Source organism: Pezoporus wallicus, unplaced genomic scaffold, assembly GCF_028554395.1.
Source record: "Pezoporus wallicus isolate ANWC-B61680 ecotype Strahan unplaced genomic scaffold, APGP_CSIRO_Pwel_v1 contig_8341, whole genome shotgun sequence".
NCBI lineage: Eukaryota > Metazoa > Chordata > Aves > Psittaciformes > Psittacidae > Pezoporus > Pezoporus wallicus.
Window position 1 is genome coordinate 2,534,693 of NW_026638083.1, and position 19,448 is coordinate 2,554,140.

A 19,448-nucleotide genomic window follows, 5' to 3' on the forward strand; every position below is an offset into this window, starting at 1 on the left:
GAGAGGTGGCTGAGGCAGACGAGCTCAGATTCAGCGGGGCCACATCCTGCCCTGCCTGCACTGCCCCCCGGCAGAGGCCGGGATGCTCTGACCTGCTCGGATCGGCCGTGTTAAACAAATACCCCAAGCCCTGAGCTCTCTGCCTACTGGATGCCCGGCTGGCAGGAAAGCAAAGCAGTGAATCTGCAGCGGCACCGCTCCTGCGCAAGGTGTGAAGAGAGAGGGGATACGTTTGACTGGTGCTCTATTAGCCTCGGCTGGAGACGCTGCAGCTCAATTCTCAGGTGGTGCTGAAGTGCCAGGAGGCGTCTCCAGCTCACTTGTTCTTTCTCCCTGACAGTCACAGGGAGCCGGGTTTTTTTTCCCAGAGCGGTGGGTCAGGTCAGTTCTAGCCTTTTGATTGAGACATTAATAAAAACCAAGTCAATCCAGGCTTGGCGGGGGAGATGCTGGACAGAAAGCAGCTGAAGAATGAAAACAGCTCTAGCTTGGCTCGCATGCTGCAAAAACCTCCCCCTACCCAATGCTTTACACATTCTCTTCATGCATATTCCTCTCCCCTTCTTATTATAGCCTCCCACTTTATCTTGCTGTTTCTTGCTCCCCAGGAGAGCTTTAGTTCCACTAAAGAAACCAAATATTTTGTATGAAACACCCATTCAATTTTTCTTCTGGCTTGTTTGCCCAAAGTCACCCAGACCACAGGGGAGAGAGGCCCAGAACCTCATCTCTAAATTTAACCAGAGCCAACACTTCTTGTTTAGCCCTTACTTTTTTTTACCACTCTCATGTAAACACCTATTTAAGGAGCTGGGAGGAGCATCACTTGGGAGATAACAACAGAGCAGGGTGCATCCCAGCCAACGCCATCCTGTCTTGCAGAGAGCAAATGGTGCGATCGCAGTGTGCCCCTGCATGGCACGGATCAGATCAGGAGCACTTACATGGCTAAGCTGTGCCCCACTGGTGTGCAGCACCCTCAGCCCAGGCTGTGGGTCCTGACAGGGCTTTAGGGCCAGCCGGTGCTCCACCAGCTGCAGCACAGCCAAGGGACTCAAAGGGAAAAGACAGGGAGCCAACAGACACGCAGCAGCAGGAGGACTCGGCCCCTTCCTCCAGAACAGGGCTAAAGCATCACCTAAAGGATAATTCCCATTCACAGGCAGGGAGCACTCAAGCAGCCACTCATGTTATACCCTAGGAACCAGCCAGGGAGCAAACGCACACGTTCTTAAGCCTGGGTCAGCTCAGGTAACTGGGTGGGAAAACTCCTCAAGCTTCATGCTCTCAATACACAGAAAAGCAGCATTCCCAGCCTCGCCAAGACCCGGTGCTAGAGAAAACATCACAGGAGGCAGTTGCTGCCCAGGGCGTGTGAGTTTGGGTTGAGCAGCCCCACTCTCACCCCAACACTGAGCAATCTCGGGTGCTCACACGGCTGCTTTCTGTGTGGATCTCCCCAAAATTACCCTCCACACTTCACCCAGCAGAGCTCCTGCACTGTAGCTCCAGCACCAAATCCCTGACTCTGTTACATGAAAAGAGGTGAAAAATATGCCCCAGCTTCTGGGTCTGGCAGTGCCAAACAGTCACATTCTTTCTTAAATCTCTGCTTTTCCTAATGACAGATCAAAGCTCCTTTCAGCAGCAAGACTCTGAGGCAATTGCTGAAGTCTTTGCTGCAACCAGCAGCGACCGAGTGCAAATCACAAGTGACAAGTCAGCACGATGAGCTTAGTGTCACCTTGAAGCATTATCAGGATCTAAGTTAAATCTTTCTAGCCAGGTCTAAGCAATTAAAGTTATTCCCCCCATAGTTTCTTCCTGTAGCTGTGGTACCTCTGCATTTCAGGGGTCCACTTAGATGTGAAGTTTTACCACTAATTGCAGCTGAAGAATAAAAGGGAGAGGTTGATGGGACACACAACACGTCTGGGTCATTGCAAAGCTTTCTGCACAGGGTGGGTTTGTGCATGTGTGTGTGCACTGTACGCACCTGCAGGGTTGCAAATAAGGACGTGTTCCTAAGGCCCAAGCATCTTCTTGAACCTGCAAACCAGTAGTGCCAACCAAATGTTGTTTGCAAGAAGCCTGTGAGAACCAGAGCGATGCAAATCCAGCAGCAGTGGCTGATGGTGACTTTGATGATGTGACTTTTCATGGTGGTTTCCAGAGGAGCCATCATCTTCTGGCATGTCTTTCATGGAGCGAAACCCACAGGAGGCAAGGAGGAAAGGATGGGAAGAGTGTCCCTCGTTTTGCTTCCCCCAGCACATCCATGCAGCAGTGCTCTGGGGCCAGGGCATGCGTCTGGGGGTGGAGGAGCTCACCGGGAAGCTGGAGGAAGGGTTTGTGTCCCGAGTTCATCTTGAGGTGAGAAGATCATCTGGAGCAAACGCTGCAGGACCAAGCAAAGGCTCCTCAGGTGCTCGTGGAGAAGGCGGAGAGCTGGTGGCCACTTGATTTTCTCGTCCAGGTCCCACTGAAATGCCCAGGTTGGAGTGTTGCACTGAGTTGACTGGAGTTTCTCACTGAGGGGAAAGAAAAGATTCCAGGCTTGGAAATTCTCTCTCTGGTGGGTTGGGTTTAGTATCTTGCAGTATATACGTTACCTTTAAGCACTGTCACTGCTCCTCCGATGAACTCTTCAGGCTCCACTGAGCAGAGGGGTCGTGGGGAGATCCCGCTGCAACCAACTTCAAGAAGACATTCACATCGTGTTGGGTTCGGTGGAAACAGTAAACTTGATTTATTGAAAAAAAACTATTACATTTATTCCTTTATTACACAGGTTTAAAATATTTAAAAATAGCTCTTATGGGCATTACACTTAAATTTCATGACATGTTTATTGGACTTTGGAGAAATGTACAATAAGCCATTCAACACTATTGTTTAAAAAGGGCCTTACGTACTAGAATTTGTTTTTTCCATAGGCTTTTATTTTTCTTATCAACATTTGTTCAAGTCAATATATATTAAGGGAGGAGGGAAATAAAATTACACAAAAAGAAGGTCTGCAAATACAAGTAGTAATTTTATTGCAATATACCGTAGCTAAGTGGTCTGGGGGATCGGAACAGTTCGGAGCTCAGTACAATTACAACACTGTGGAATTCGACAGGAATTTTTTTTTTTTCTTTTCTTAAAGCAATGAAATAAAAAGAAAAAATAAAAAGAAAAAAGCTCCTTTGATGAAAATTTATAACAGAATCACATGACCTGGGCAGGCGCACACGTGTGTACATACATCAAGATATGGCTTTTCTGTTGCAGAGAGGAACGTGCAACCTTTCCTGACCTTCCCACTGCTCCTGAACAAGGCTGTTGCCAAGGTGACTGAGAAGCTGAATTCTCCTATATATTATTACCATATTCTCCTTTTCACTGCTTTGCTGCCGGAGTCTGCAGGGTTTAGGGTAGCACCTTGTGTATTTTTTGTCCCCCAAGTGATAAAAGAACGCAAGAGAACAGAGCAGGAGAAGGGAGAGGGATGGACGTGGCTCTCCCAGACCGACAAGCACCGCGCGGCATCGCCGCTGCCTCCAGCACAGCTTCACCTCCCTTCCTTGGCTACCGCTGCTCTCTGCTTGGGAAAGAGGGGGGAGAAGACATCAGATATAGGCTTTTCTTCACAGTAAATGTGATGTCTTTTCCTTTACGGTGAAAGCCCCACTTTGGCTCAAGCGCTGCTGGAATACTCCAGGCCAAGTAATTAAAAAAGCACCCTGCAACATCTATTATCCAGCTGAGAGATCTAACCGAGGAAAACGGGCAGGGGGAAGACGCACGCACAGAAACAGGGAGAAAGAAGATGGTGTCACCAGGTTGAGAGCCAAAAACGCTGCATGGGAAAAGAAAAATCCCATCCTGGCATTGCCACCGTGGGAAGACCAAGAGAACTGCAGACTCTGGGAGCGCGGCGGGCGGCATCCCACCCGGCTTCAGCATCGCGTCAGGACAGCCAGCAACTACATAAATTAGCACCACAAACATGCAGCGAGCGGGTACAATCTGGTGTGGCTCCCACCGCCTGAGAGGCAGCGATATTCTCGGGGAGAAAGGAGGAAAAAAAGATGTGAGCACTTAATACTTTTTGTACATGGACCGTACTAAGCAATGAGTGGGTCTTCTACGTAACAAGTACAGAGAGGACATGCATTTATAATCAAAGACTGTAGCAAAAGCCTCCAGTCTGCGTTGAAAGCAGCTAAAAAGCAAAAGCTGGTGGGAGATTGGCCAATGGCAGGGTATCACCAGTGTTGTATTAAAGTCATTCAAATAGATAGCACCACAGAGACATGTAAAAATAAAAAGCACCTTTTTGTTTCCTTTTCTTTACACTTCATATTCAGAGAGGACCAATGGGTTTTCCCTTGCCACTGCAATCTGCCACTGAGAATGGAGGGGGGGGGGGTGTTAAATCATTATTACTTTAAAAGAATGCTGAAGGAAAAAAGGAAGAATTAATTTAAAACACGGATGTGAAGGTAAGCAGGTGGATAAAAAGGCAAAGACTCAAAGCAGATCCTACTTTCACATCAGGGTTTTTGTAGAGACCTTGTTAAAATGTGGCTTTAATTTCCTTACGTTGAAGGGAATCATTCTACAACACGGAATTGCCACCCCATGGGCCCTCATCCTGCCAAGGCTCACGCCTGGGCACAACTCAAAGACCCTCCAGATCCAGGGTTGGGGTTGGGAAGAGGCAGGAGCTGCTGTCCTCATCCCCGGAGTTGATGCTTGGCTGGGCAGTGGTGGGAAGAGAGCTGGGCTCAATCCAGACAGGGTCACATGCATGTTTTGAAGCCAGAAACATTTCAGCATTTAAAATAATATACAATACAAATATTTACTTACAAACATACAAAAATATAAGCACCTTTAATACATGGGAGAGAGATGCCCAGTACGACTTTTCCCTATCGAATTCATGGGGTGTCATTTTGTAAAAGATGGAATTACGTGATTCAAGGGAGATATTAAACCTTCTGGAAGTAGCCATGACATCTCTTGTTAGAGCTGATCCCAATCTGGTGGAAGTCAACAAAATGCCTCCAATGAGCTTTGGATGGTTTGGTTTGCAGCCGGGACTGCTGGTATTTCCACGTCAGGCTGAACACTGGAGTTTCAAGCTTTTCCTCAAGGATCTACAGGCAAGGGCTTGGTGTTGCTTTGTGGCAAGAAGATGATGAAGCAGCAGAAGCAGCAGCATCCTTTGCTGGCAGTGGGGCCTGCTCGGTGGCCATGGAGCAGCAGCGGTGGGAGCAGCACACGGCCAGGTCCCTGGGCCACGCGTGCGGCGGGCGGTCATGAGATTCTGTGTGTGTGGTGGGCTGGGTCCTCGCGGGGCTCGGAGGAACCAGGGCAGGACGAGGAACAAAACGGAACGGGGATATAAAATAACCCATCGCTGTCCAGTTTCAGAACGTGCATGTGACGAGGAATTCTTTTTTTCTCTTTTTTTTCTTGTTTTTAATTAATTAAATGGCGCAATGAGGTTACGAGGTTGCTCATTTGGAGACTAGTTTTCAGGTGGCTCTTAGCCCATGAAGCAAGCCGGTCCCACCTCGAATCCAAATTTCTGTGATGCTTCTCCGAAGTCATTGAACATGATGTCGACTATAGGCACTTGCTCTACTTTGGGCGTATTGATTTCCAGGATAGTCTTCTGATAGCCCTTCTTTGCCTGACAGGGAGAAAAGGGAGAGAGAGGAGCTCTGGTGATGCCTCCAACCCAATAGCAGCAAGTTTGCATGGATAAGCATTCGCCAGGCAAGCTGGGAATACGGTGATGATCTTACATAGGCATTTCTGAGTGGAATTTGAGGAACCCAGCACCCAACCACATATTTGCCCTGCAGATCTAGCAGAGAGGTTCTCAAGCAGGATGGTGACCACTGACAATGGTCCCACTGTCCTGAGCCCAGATGCTGGAGCAGAAGCTGCTGCCATGCACATCAAAAGACACTAACTCTGCTGTCAGCACATCTCACAGCTGGAACAGGAGCCTGGTTGTGCTATAGCTGTTTTGCCTCCCTGAGGACACACATGGGTTGTTGAGCAAATAGAAGCGATTTAATTTGAATATATTAGTTTGACTATTATCCGAGTGCTACCGGAAAGATCCCATTTAAAGTCTGATGGAATTCACAAGGTGATGGTGTCTTTTTAGCGTGCCTGGTAGCCATACACTTAGTTCCGAAATACAAATAATTATTAGAGGAGCAGCAGTGCCCCTGAGGGCGTACAGAGCTGCACAAACAAATTGATTCGGAGCAGCTTTAGGCTCTACCGTACCCTCTGATTTGTGTGCCTCAGAAGAATAGGCTGTGTACAGAATGAGCTGTGATAACACATTCAAATAACAGCCTGAACATCAGCCTTTAGCGTGGTCCTGCCAGGACTCCTGTGACAACACTGTGCCAGGCAGCCCAACTTCATTTTCCACATGGTGGGGCTCAATCTAAAGTATCTTGCCTGCGGTTCAGGAAGGATGATCTACCAGGGTACCAGAGATGGTACAGGAGATGCAGGGCCTCTTTCTGCAAGGCTGCAATAAGCTTCTTAGTCATGTTTTACCTCCTTTCCACAGCCCACAGGACACATCTCTTGCAGAGAGAAGATGCCTGAGAGAGGCAACCAAGCAAATAAACTCGAAGGAGCCCCAGTCGTCTTTCCATGCAAATATCCCTCATTAAGGAGATGAATGCCAGGCACCTGAGTCAAATCACTTAAACCAAAAGGGTTTTCAGCCAGCACTTCTGCCTTAAAACATGCAACATGTGATCCTGCAACATCCCTGACACTTAAGAAGGGAAAGGGAGAGGAAAGGCACTTCCCAGTGAGGACACATTGTGTTAGCAGGAGATATGAAGTACTTGAGGATAAACTCCCCAACATGGCTTCCGAAGTGGGATGGATGGATGGATGGATGGATGGATGGATGGATGGATGGATGCTCTTTCCCTCTGCCAGAGTGTTAAAAGAAGTGATTCAAATCTGATTTTCCTCACTGCTCCTACAGTAAAACACATGAATGTGCCACAACAGAACCACTTTGATCTCATATTCTGCGGAGGGCTTTTTCTGTCAAACATCTCAATCTTTCTGTCCCGTGGGCTTCAAGTGCTGCAGTTCCAGAGGGTGAGAATCCCATGTGCCTCTGCACCAGCACGCTGGGGCTCAAAATAAACACCAGCAGCACCTGCTTTGCCAGATTTTTAGCTCCTGAGGGCAGATTTTGCAGAGCTCAATCTCAAACCAAGCACCCAACCACCCAACAGGAAGCAGAGGCACAGGGAGGATGCTGGGCCCCTTTGGAAACTCATCGCTTGCCTCGCTCTTCGTGAGTGAACAGGGGGAGAGCAAAGGCAAGGGGTCTTTTACAAGCAACCTGTAGTTTTAGGCAGGTCCCTTTATGCACAGCCAGCAATAAAGCAAATGAACCCAATTCCTAGAGATGCTGCAGCTCCATCCCTGGTGGTGTTCAAGGCCAGGTTGGACAGAGCCTTGGGTGACGTGGTTTAGTGTGAGCTGTCCCTCCCTGCCCATGGCAGGGGGGTTGGAGCCAGATGATCTTAAGGTCCTTTCCAACCCTAATGATTCTATGATTCCCCTGGCCTCGAGTGGAACCACCTATTACCAGCATTAGGGGAGAACAAGCTCAATGCCTCTCACGCTGGGGACAACCCTCCAGGCAACTGCATCAACAGGCCCAGGAAATGCAGAGGTGCTTGCACTGAGCCAAAAGGTGCTGGACAAGCAGAGGAGGAGACGGACACATCCCGCAGCGCCCAGCGCTGCCCACGTACCGCGCAGCCATCGAGGGCGGCTTGGATGTAGGGGTTGTTGTCGTAGGACATCTCCTCATCGTTGGAGCCCAGGAAGCGGATGGCCTTGTCGTAGCTGTTGGTGGTGGCATCGTGCCAGGCCACGGACTGGTAGCAGTTGTAAGTGATGTTCTGGTGGGCCGAGGCACTCAGGAGCCGGAGGAAGGTCATCTGCACCACGCCAATGGGGTTCCCGTCTGAATCCACGTAGGAGAGCTATGGGAAGTGGAGAAGGGGAAACACTGGGCAGTGAGGGGCAATGCAACAAGTCTGGGGGCTCTGAGGAGCACCAGCCTCACCCATCTGTATTATCCTGTGCACGGGGCTTGATCTCACCACCTCGCTGAGGTGCAGACCCTGCTCCTGCCATGCCACAAACACAGGGCTGCGGGACATGGCTACTGAGGGGCAGTTTATTCTGTTTGCTGGTGTAGTCTGGTGGTGAGCTAAAAAAAAATCACATTAATTCATGGCGGGAGGAAAAATGAAGAGGGATTTCAGCCCTGGCTGCAAGAGAGTGCAAATCTGGGGATACACATCTCAGGCTTAAGCCAATAGCGAGCATACTTCTCCAGCTTTTGAAGAGGAGAGAGAACAGATTTCTGTAAGGCCTGGGGCTCTGTCTGTTCTATGTGACACTGTTTTCTGACTGCTGTGGGTACTTCATCCTGCACACACGGAGGTATTTCCCATTCATTCTTCCTGGGCGTCAACACGCTACCAGAGCTGCTGCTCGTTACTGTCCTCTATGGACAGTGGGTGTCTTTGGAAAGAACCAGGAGAAAAATACAGGCACACAGACAGCATGGTGGTCTTCAAGGTACCACGAAACATTGACTTGTTGTGCGAGCTGCAAACAGTAGAAGAGATTCATAACCAGGCAATAGAGCAGTGAATTAAAAGGTAATATAAATAAATAGATATACCAACCGGTTGTCAGGATACTGTTGCACTGTCCTCCTGAGAGTGAAATATGACTGACCATGAGAGAGCCGCGCATGCCAGGAGAGAGCTGGCAGAAAACCACCAGGACGTGGAAGGCCGGGGCACAAGATGTCAAGTGCACGGCACGCACCCAAGGACGCGTGGCATTACTTGTCCGCAGGACCTGTTCCTCTTAGTTCAACCAGGGCTTAGTCTGGAGACTGACTACTTGTGGAGGGGCCTCGGTTCCTGCTCTGCCTCTGGAGACTGCACAAAGCCCTGTCCCACCTTTGTGACTGGAGCCACTGGGAACCGGCTGCCTGCATAAGGCTGGCTCATGGGAACACGGGTTTGCCAAAATCAATCCCTTTCTGTTTTCTCTGTGATAGTATTTCCTGTGGCAGATGCCACACGGCTGTGAAGGATAACAGGACAGGATGGGTGGCAGGCCCTGTCAGAGCCACTGGGAACTGTGTGCAACACACAGGGGAGGAAAGCAGAGTCCAGAAAAAAAAACATCTGCATCCCTTCTATCCCTCTAATGCAGTTTGGCTGCACCATGTGAAACAGTAAGAAATCAGATCCAAGAACTCTGTGTCATTGATTAATGATGGTGCAGAAGCATCAAAACAAGATGTTTTCTTTGTGTTTCATTTCCTATGCCCTTCATCCTTCAGCTATCCCAGAAGAAAGGTGAGCACACCTCCTGCAAGCGCTGAGATTCACACGGAGCCATCTACGCTCCCTCAGTGCTGAGCAGCCGGGTGGAAACCTTCCCCACAGCATCAGGGATCCCTGTGGGGCTCAGCCCCCCAGGAGACCCTGCTCAGGCTGCATGGAAAGACACCAGGGACCTTCTCGGCGGAGTACCATGGGCAACACAGCACCCAGGGGGGACTCAAACTCATTCAGCTCACCAGCTACACACAGATCTCAACCGATGCTGGATCCAGGCAAATGTCTCCCCAGTTTACAAACCTCATGGTTCCAAGGACTGACTGGGGAGAATGAGAGGTATTTGAAATCAGAGTAAATACTCAAACTGCACTTTTCTGGCTCAGGTGTTTTGTGGCTGGCTTAGGCGTTTTGTGGTTGGCTTAGGCAGGTCAGGTTTGCCTACGCAAGTCTTCCACGTGCTGGTGGCTTTTTCTTCCCAAAGAGAAAATGCAGGAGAGGTAAAAAAAAGAAAGAAAACAGCAACACAGAAAGATGGAACAAAGGGTTCCAAGTAGCGCTGAAATTCCTGTTTAACAAACTGAAGGGCCCTAAGGTCTAGGTTGGCAATTCAGCCTCTAACTTGGCTGGTAAACAGACTGAACAGGGAAAAAAAGCAGAGAAGGTGGAGAAATGGAGCTACTCGTAACATTAACTGATGGAGTGCTCTGTAATGAAGCTATGAGTAGCTGCCCTCCAAGAAGCTACGAGGCTGCAGCCTTGGCTTTGTGGCCTTGCTCAGGAGTGCAGAGAAGCTGCAGAAGCCATATCCTTCTGGTGGGCAGAACCAGAGCAGAACGTGTTTAGTGGCAACAAAACGCGGCTTAGGAAAACAACGCGGTGGTTTGCTTTGTTGTTTGCCTTTAAGGTGGAAGTTTGGGCACTGCAAGAAACCTCTGCCCTGCAGGAGCAGATCAGTGCAGTTCAACAGAGCAGCTCCTGCTTCTAGGGCAGGTCAGGTTTAGCCACTGAGTATTTCCTTTTTTCCTAGCTCTCATTTGACTGGGTTCATTATCTGCATCCTGCTCATCCTACAGGAGCTGATACCCACACAGCATCACACAGTTGACACCCACAGAGCCACAGAGTGCTGTGGCTTAAGCAGACCTGGCATACACTCATAAGCCACTGCTCTGACCTCCCTGACCAGGGCTGAGGTTCTGTAGGAGTGATCTATCCACAGCATGGATGTCCTGTTACAGGACAAAACACCAGAGCTTTTTCTCTGTTCTGTGTCGCTGCCTTGCTGGCCGACATCAAACATCTCCTGACCTTAGGACAGGACTTGAAAAAGTCCTTAACTGGGACTATGTCAAGCTCTTGCCCATCAGGCTTGGCCAATGCACGTGGCTTGAAATCCTTTAAACCTTTTAAGTCCTTTAAAGCAATGACTTCATGTCTCCAAGCTCTGGGGGTGGTGTGGGAGCTCCTGACGGGGCCCAGCTCCAGTGCGAGAGACAAAACCCACCTTAGGGAAAGCCTGCCCCAGTGCAGAGATGTATAGATTCACACCTCACCCTGGGTACAGCAAGCATGGGCTGCACTAGCGCTGTGCCCTGCTCCTGGGCTTCTAGTCAAGCCAACGGGAAAAGCGTCCCCACTGGGTTTTAGTCCTTTTTCAGTATTCCACCTTAAACATCTGTACTGCAACGTGGGATAGGGATTAGTCCGGCATGCAGAGGGCAACAGGTCTGGCCATACCAAAGCAGATGAGGTGCTCTGATTCAGACTAGGGCCAAGGTTAGCCACTTACCAAAGACCCCCGCTTGTATTGACTATACCATGTGGAAGGCTGCTCTTTGGGCCAACGAGCCATTTTACTCTGTAAAATATGACAGGGGTTAAAGAAAACAGAAAGCACCAAGATGCATCTTACCAGTTTACCGCGCTTGAATTCACTGAACCAGGAGCCTGGGTTTTCCTTTGGCCAGGAAGTAATTCTAGCCTAGTTTGTGGACAGCAAAGGAGGAAAGAGAGAAAGAAGAAAAATCAATTAAAAAGTTCCATTCAGTTCCCCAGCAGAGCGTGCACGTCTTACAGAGACTGTCCAGCTTCCTTTCCACTGCTTTCTTTATCTTTCTACACCACTAACAAGAGCAATTGGCAGTGCCCTAAGGTGCCAGCAACCTCTCACGCAGGAGGAACTGCGTGGTGCTGCCCAGCAGTGCCCTGGCACGAGCCTCCTTGGCTAAGGGCTAATGATGTCTGCCTCCTACATACTTTGGATGCAGAACCAGCAGTGCAGTCTGTTGGCATGAGAGACAAAAGGAAAGACAGGGAGGGAAAAAAGGAAGTATCGGTGGTAAAGGATCTCCATGGGAGGGCTGGGGTGGAAAAGCAGTGCTGATAATGGGGAAGGCTGCTGTCACTCTAACAGCAAATCCAGATGCTGTGGGGCTGGGAAAGGCAAAGAATGTGATTAAGGAAAAGCCTCTGCCTGCCTCTGGCACTTCTGTGGCAATAAGGAGCAGCACGCAGAGTGCATCCCCCACAGTCAGTGCTGGACCATCACACATAGTGAAGGTCCAACTACCTGGAGCAATGCAGGGGGTGACCTTGACAAGAAATGAGCTGTTGGAGCATCCCTTATGGCAGCCGCATCTGATCAGCTGAATCACTTTTCGGGTCAGAGCACAAGGGAGGAACGTGGCTGCTCCCTGCTCCCCGACCCTCCCACGAGCTCCTGCACTGCTGCTGTAAATCCCTCCAAAAACAATGGCCAAGCTACACACAGGTGTCTTGGGATCGTCCTTTCCTTGCCAGTGCGTGAGCCATAAAGCAAGTCAGTGTGATTCTGCTGGGTTAAGGACGGAGGGAAAGGGGGTATGGCTTAAAGTCTGCTGTGGCTTATAATAAAACCACTCAGCCAATACTTAATGCTGCTGTGGTAGCTGGTTTCATTCCTCTACGTGGGAAAAGAGCAGGCTGAAGCTTTTCCTTATTTACAATGTATTGCAGAAGTGGAGCACAATTTGTATTTGAGGAGCATCGCAGTGCTCAGAAAAGCAGCTCCACAGTGGACGTGGCGAGGCCAAAGAGCCACTCACAGGAGCCCGAGCAGCCCCAAGATCAGGGGCAGACTCTGTGTTTTAGCTGTCAAGATTTAGAGGAAAGCCATGGCAAGTGAGTGCAAAGGAGAGGAAATCCATCTCCTGCTTAAACAACCCTAACAAAAACCCAAGGAAGATTTATGTTGCCTGTTACTTGTCCTGCTCTGGCCCGTACTGCTGGTGGGTGAAACTGGGGAAGCAAACAGCTTTCAGTGAACAGCTTTGTCTGCACCTTAACCCAGCAGAGCTGAGGCACCGAGGGAGCTCCCCAGGCTGCTTCGCAGGAGCTTCTGCTCGGCCACTGCGAGAGCTGGTCCCCAGGCACTGGGGAGAGCAGCTCTAGGGGACAGCACAGGGCACAGGGTCCGGCTGAGCTAAGCACATCATTACACAAAGGACTCAACCAGGCTTCGTGCATCGGCGCCAGGAGCGCAGAGGCCAGGTGCAACCACTGATGATCATTTGCCCATAGGAAACACCAGGAAAAACGACAGGAGAGAAACGTTTATCTGCTCTGCCTCAAGGCACAGCAAGGGCAGAGGAATCAGCAGTGCCTGTGCATGCAGAGAGCAGAGCAGCCTGGCTGCAGGAGGGAAGGAGTTAAACGAAGCTCACAGTTCCTGCACCAACACACACTTCTGCCTTTCTAAAGCAAAGCAAAAAGGTGTTAGCATTTATTATGCCTGGGAAATCATCAAAGACTTGTCCCAAATCACAGTTTAAATCTGCCTTACTCCAAGAAATTATCTTTATAAACATATTCCTTATTTTAGACACCAACGCTGCATAACAAAGGAATGTTCTGGATCTTTAATCCTTACTTGCTATTGTTCAGTTCTCCTGAAATGGACTGTCTATGAATATTCATATTAGGAAACACTCCTCTCTTATCACCATGCTATGGGAGGGGGGAAGTTGTATGGACTTACTCCTTCGGATTTCTTATCAGGGAAGATGCAAGTCTCTCCACCAGCTGTGAAATTACAGTACACTTTGAAAGAGTCCCTGGAACATCCTTGGTTGGGATCAACCCAGTATTCACCTGGATGCACGAGAGGGAAGAGAAGGGAAGAAAGAGTCAGCACTGTGAAGGAAGGACAATTCAGCAGCCACCTTACCAGGAATGTCTCATCTCTGGCATAGGCCACTGTTTCTATATATTTTTTGGAAACCAGGTTATGATCTGACTCTACATCACACTGTGGCACCTTATAGGAATAGCTGATTTTCACCATATATCCCCATTCTTATAATAGAGTATATACGTAGGAAGGAACCTGCAACGATCATCTAATTCAACTCTTCTCTATCTATTCCTTCTTTGTCAGCCACATTCCTCATGAGGCACCAGGGCCAGGGACCCCCCACATTCCTTTTCTTCCTGCACTCGCCTCTATCCACTGTATGGAGCTGGGACACTCACGGTGTTTTCCCCTCATCCCCCCTGTCCTGGGACCCACCGTCTGGGAAATCGGGGTGGCAGAGCTGCAGGTCCTTGCAGGTACGTGCTGGGTTATGCTGGGTGCCCAAGGGATGCTTCATTTGCTCGATTTCCAGTTTCAAGGAATTCAGCGAGCCGAAGATTTCCTCCATGCCATCTGCATAGTCCATGTAATTGTCGGCATTCCCATCGTCCACCAGCTGGCTGGCGTCAATGTTCCGCCTGGTCCTCTTGGAAGCCTGGATGGGCAGCGGCTGGATGACTTCTCCAGGAGGACCCTGATTTGTGGGGGAAGGAGATACCACTGCTCATTGCACTGCCAGTGGGGAAGAGACGGAAGAGGTGGCCAAAGCAGTCACCAGTGCTGAGATGCAGCATCACAAGACACACACATAACAGGTAAAACACCTGTGATGGCACTGCTAAAAACCCCAGCCACCAAACTTGAACGTTGGATTCATCTTCTCTTTACCCATCAGTAACTTCTCCCTTCACATCCTGCTTTCTTCCCCAGCACCTCTAAGAGCTGTCAATGTATTGCAGGGACTCCTGATATGCTGAATCTCTGACCAGAAATCCTCTAGCCCCTGATATTACAACACCCATTAAATGTGAGCCTCATTTCATGCTTCATGTAATGGGTTCTACTTACAGGAGGCCCTGGGGGCCCAGGAAGACCCGATTCACCCTTTGGACCTGTTGGACCCTGGGAGGAAAAACATGGGAAAACCAGGAGTCACACAGGGAAAAGCACTTGTCACCTCCAGCACATCCCAAACATTATTTCTTCTAATAGTCTCCTGTGGCAAAATCTGTCTTCCTGTCCCTTCTTTCTGTGCCCTTCATGCACATCAGAGGGGTCTCCTTGCACCTCTCTCCGAAGATGCTTAAGGAAAAGAGATCAGTCAAATGATTGGGGTTAAACAGTCAGACTTTGCTGAGGCTTCCTATGGAAAAGAGAGGCTGTTCCAGTGCAAGACAGCGTGAACTCTTCAAACCAACCCAATGGTTTATAAATCGAATAAAACCTAAAAATTAATTGAACACTGAATTCTGCATGGGAAGGAGGATTAGGAAGCTGCCCAAGAGGAATTTTTAGCTGCCTGCATGGGAGATCTGTAACATGAATCTTGCTTCCCTGTCACATTCTCGTTCTCGCTGCGTTCTGCACTCCCCAGCTCGCCACCTCCCGCTCCACTGGCTATTTTTAATACCCGCCGCCTTACAGCAGGAGGTTTTCTCCCAAGGACTGTGCACTGGAATCCTCCTTGGGATCTCTGCTGCACTGATGTTCACTGAGGTACAGAGAGCGCAACAGAAACCTTCCCCAGGTACCGTTCCTGGAAAGGCTGCACTTGCTAAGGCCATCTGTGGCCAGTTGCCTTAATGCCACTGACAGGGAGGAGCTGCCGTGGGTTATACACTTAATAACTGCTCCTCGCCTTCTTCATTTAACAATGTCTATACTCACCGATGATCCTTTAGCACCTTTGGGACCAGGTGGACCCTGTGTGGAGAAAAGCAGAGCAGAGTCAGTACAGTTCTAGCAGAGAAGGCAACAGACTCCCCTTAGAGACAAGGTGGTTTCCTTTTCACTTCTTTCCCCACTTTTCCCATCCACTGGAGTTCAATGTTATTTGCCAACATGCAAAATGCATTTGTGTCAGATCCATCTGTGTCACTGCTCCACACTCCTGCCTGGATGGGGGCTGGAAAAGCTGCTGGGTCATTACTACAGCCCAGGGCTGGTCCTGGCTCCGTGCTGAGGGCACCCAGCAAATGCTGCTTACCCAAGGTGCAGCCTTTGGGCATCCAGGGAAAAATGTACCAAGAGCAAAAAGGGCAAGAAATCACAGTGTGATCATAGCTGACCCTAAAACCAGGGAGAGGGACGTTTGTGTTCCATCCTGCCATGCGCACTGAGCTCATCTCTCGGCTCATCCATCACCCCCAGTACTTCCCTAACCCAGCCAAGTGTGTTTAACAGGCTCAGCTGAGCAAAGCCATCCCCACCAACTTCCTCACACCAGGCCAGGCCAGGCAGGCTCTGCTGGGTGTATCCGGGAGAACAAAGGTGACTCCACAAAGACTGCGCAGCCCCTGAGGAATTCAAAGGCAATTGCTTGTCACCTACCGGTAATCCTGGTGGCCCTGGAGGTCCGATGGGTCCGGAAGGACCTGTGATACCCTGGAAAATAAAAGCAGAAAAGCATCGATGTGTATGCACCAGTGCTGGCATGTAACTACACAACTGACACCTGCTCACAGCTGATGAGGACTGACTGGAGCTGAATGAGCTGAACGGAGGACTCTATTCAAACCTGGAGGTTTAACTGGTTTTTAAGCATGTGCACAACCAGGGAATCGCCTATCTCACTTGGTACACAGTTGTAAAAACCTGTCCTCTGGATGCATATTTAATGGTACCATCCCTCCAAGTCTATTCAGCTCTTTTCAGATGACCCTTGAGAACCTGCTTCCCACTAAGTCGGGTGATTTGGAACATGCCCATCTCACATGTAGAATAAACCACATTAACATAGAAAATATTCTTCAAAAATTAGCCAAGGTTGAGCAGCTCTGCTATGCCATACCTGCTTAAAGCAGCAAACCCCACAGCTCAAAAGCACGTTCCATTAAGGCCTCATGGAATATTTACCTGCTCTCCTTTGGGTCCTGCTGAGCCCTGGGGGCCTGGGAGACCTCTGTCACCCTTTTCCCCCTGCTCTCCTGGTGGTCCAATAAGCCCGATTAAACCTGGATGACCCTAGGGAAAAGCAGCAGATGTTAATAATGATCTCTCACTTGAGGTACCCAAACACCAAAGCCACCCAGCAAAGGCGTTGCTGGATACATCCCAAATATCTAAGCAAGGGTACAGGAGTTTGCCACCTGCAGGATGCCTCTACAATGGCCAGGTCATGCAGTGAGATCATGTGTGCTATTCTCACCTTCTCTCCTTTAGGACCAGAGTCTCCTTTAAGACCAGGCAAACCCGGTGGGCCCTTTGAGAGACCGGGGGGGAAATGAAAGAGAGAATAAGTTCATGTAAAATGCATTCACCCATGTCAAAACCACACAGAATTTGATGGTCTGGACATACCATTGGGCCTGGAGGACCATCTGGGCCAGGGGATCCCGGGAGACCTTGTTCACCCTGTAAAACAGTGCAATCCCCTCAAAACAATTACTCAATGCTCCCAGCTGGGATTGCTCCCATTATTCACCTTTCCTCGTGTGGCCCCTGTGCCACGGAACATTCGCCCTGCCTTCTCACAGGTGGTAAAGGCAAAATGATTTATGCTCCTTTCATGCTCAGATCCCTACTGGAAAAGGGACCTTGTAGGTCCTGGAAACCCTCACCCATGGAGAGGGAGTGAGCAGACTCAAGTCTCAAATAAAACATGCTGGGAGGTGATATTCACTGCTGCATTATTTCCACTAAATGTGTTTTATCTGCTGTCAGGCATTTAAACCTGTGTTCACTGGCGGAAAGGAGTCTTCCAAGCAGATAGGTTATGGTAAGCACCAGGAACAGCCCTGCCCAGCAGCTTGCTCAGACTCTGCTCAGTTTGGGAATACTCACAACTGGACCTGGAATCCCTCGAAGACCATCAGGACCGGGCTTCCCTGGAGCACCCTGGGGACCGATTGGGCCAGTCTTGCCCGGAGGTCCTTCCAAACCAGCTTCACCCTAGATGCAAGAGGCAGCATGGCTTCATTCGCACTGGGGCATCAAGCAATCTTGAATACACTGTGGCTGCTGCCAGGATGTCCCAGAGTGAACACCGGTGCATGCAAAGCGCGTAAAGCTCCCAACACATTCGTTTTCCTGCTGCTCCCCACCACTTCTGCTGGTTTCCAGCAGGAACAGCCTTGGAGACTGCGAGCTCCCCGAGCTGTCCTGTGCCTGGTCCTGGGATATAATCTAGCAGAGGACATCCTCTGCCACCAGCGCTCCCACAGCTGCCACAACATCTGGGCCTGTAATTTGCAATCCCCCTCTCCATCTCCCCACCTCCCCTACCGAAACAACCCTGGTCCAGTAGCGCTGTTTCTGCCCTGGGAAACAACACAGGGCTGTGCACGTCTCTCATTGACAACACACTGAATTGACAGATATGGCACTTTGTGATTTCAAAACAAGGAAAACATCCCCGTGACCTCAGCAAGCCCTAATTATCTCCATGGAGTTTGTGAAGAGATGAAACATAAGCTTAGATTGAAGGCCAACAGCCCCCAGTTCAGGCTAATTCGTTGTAACACGTAGAGAAATCAAATCACTGTCTTTCAAACACCAGCACTGTCAGAGGGAGGTCCCTTTGACAAACGAAGGGCAGCAGAAGTGAACCCCCATCCAGCGCTTACCTTGGCTCCTTTCTCTCCTTGCCTTCCTTCAGGACCGGCTGGACCAGGAGGGCCCTAGAGAAAGCACAACACAGATGCAAATCACAGTTAGATCCCACAGATCTGAAACGGTCCATTGGAATAAGCAGAATGATGCTACAGCCCCAGGGAAGAAGGCAAAATGGAGACAAATATCTCTGAAAAGCTTTTTAAATTAGCTTCTTGCTAAATGAATCCCTGGGCTCTGCAGCAAGGCGGGAAGAGCAGGAGCACCTCATCCTTGTGTTTTCTTTTGGGTATTAAAACCTCAGTAAACCAGGGGATGTGGTTGACAATTTCCCAGCAATTCCCAGTGGTTGGGATGGTGCATCATGATATTCTTTTTAGTTATTGTTTATCTCACATGCTACTGCTTTGCATCTACTGCAGACCTACTGCTAACATTAGTTTCACAAATTCAACACAAATGAACTTGGAGGACCGCCCCTAAACCATCAGCTTACCCTTTTTCCTGGGGGTCCGGAGGGGCCTGGCTCTCCTGTGGGACCAGGGGAACCCTAGATGGAGAAGGAAGCAGAACAAGCCATAACTGCACCACGAGACATGGGAAGGAGGAGCACATGTGTAAAGCTCGAGTTGAGCTCTGGAGTTTGTGCTGAGCCGAGGCGTGGGCAGCACAACTCCCAACAGCTCCTCGGGGTGCAGGTGGTTTCTTCTTTTAGCCATTCCCACCAGGAAATACCATAAGGCACAGCAAAGTTTAAATGAAAGAGTTTTGTTTTCCCATAAGTTAACGTTTGCTTTGGGGATGCACTGCTCAGCAGCCAGGGTGGATGCAGCGGCCAGGCTGACACAGGCGGCAGGGACAGGCACCAGGGGCCAGCGCAGCAGAAGCTGGTGGGAATCGGATGCTGTATGCCCTTGGACCTGTGTACAGGAACCATGGGGAGTGATGGGGAACAGAGCTCATCGATCCAGTTACTCACGGTCTGTCCAGGTTCTCCGTCATCACCTTTGTCACCAGGAGGACCATCCTGACCCTGAAAAGGAAGAAGAAAGAAACAAGCAGGTGTATTTAGGGCATGAATACAGCTGAGGAAAGCATTAGCAGCAGCAGGAGTGTGGAGTGCTCTTCATGCC

The 19,448-nt window shown here is 49.7% G+C and overlaps 1 protein-coding gene across 2 annotated transcripts in view; it reads right to left on the reverse strand.

The window, feature by feature from the left end:
- Positions 1 to 3,018: 3,018 nt before the first annotated feature.
- Positions 3,019 to 19,448, reverse strand: part of COL5A1 (collagen type V alpha 1 chain) — a 131,077-nt gene continuing 114,647 nt past the window's right edge. The window contains exons 52-66 of one of the 2 annotated variants that reach the window (XM_057409164.1): positions 19,295 to 19,348; positions 18,812 to 18,865; positions 18,330 to 18,383; positions 17,548 to 17,655; positions 17,065 to 17,118; positions 16,913 to 16,966; positions 16,621 to 16,728; positions 16,096 to 16,149; positions 15,433 to 15,468; positions 14,614 to 14,667; positions 13,981 to 14,239; positions 13,450 to 13,562; positions 11,224 to 11,292; positions 7,815 to 8,048; positions 3,019 to 5,689 (exon numbers count right to left, since the gene is read on the reverse strand). In XM_057409164.1, coding sequence (XP_057265147.1) covers positions 5,543 to 5,689; positions 7,815 to 8,048; positions 11,224 to 11,292; positions 13,450 to 13,562; positions 13,981 to 14,239; positions 14,614 to 14,667; positions 15,433 to 15,468; positions 16,096 to 16,149; positions 16,621 to 16,728; positions 16,913 to 16,966; positions 17,065 to 17,118; positions 17,548 to 17,655; positions 18,330 to 18,383; positions 18,812 to 18,865; positions 19,295 to 19,348 — 1,452 coding nt within the window. In that variant the 3' untranslated portion in view covers positions 3,019 to 5,542. Of the gene's footprint in view, positions 5,690 to 7,814; positions 8,049 to 11,223; positions 11,293 to 11,346; positions 11,416 to 13,449; positions 13,563 to 13,980; positions 14,240 to 14,613; positions 14,668 to 15,432; positions 15,469 to 16,095; positions 16,150 to 16,620; positions 16,729 to 16,912; positions 16,967 to 17,064; positions 17,119 to 17,547; positions 17,656 to 18,329; positions 18,384 to 18,811; positions 18,866 to 19,294; positions 19,349 to 19,448 lie in introns of both variants that reach the window. The other variant, XM_057409163.1, reaches the window with a different exon arrangement.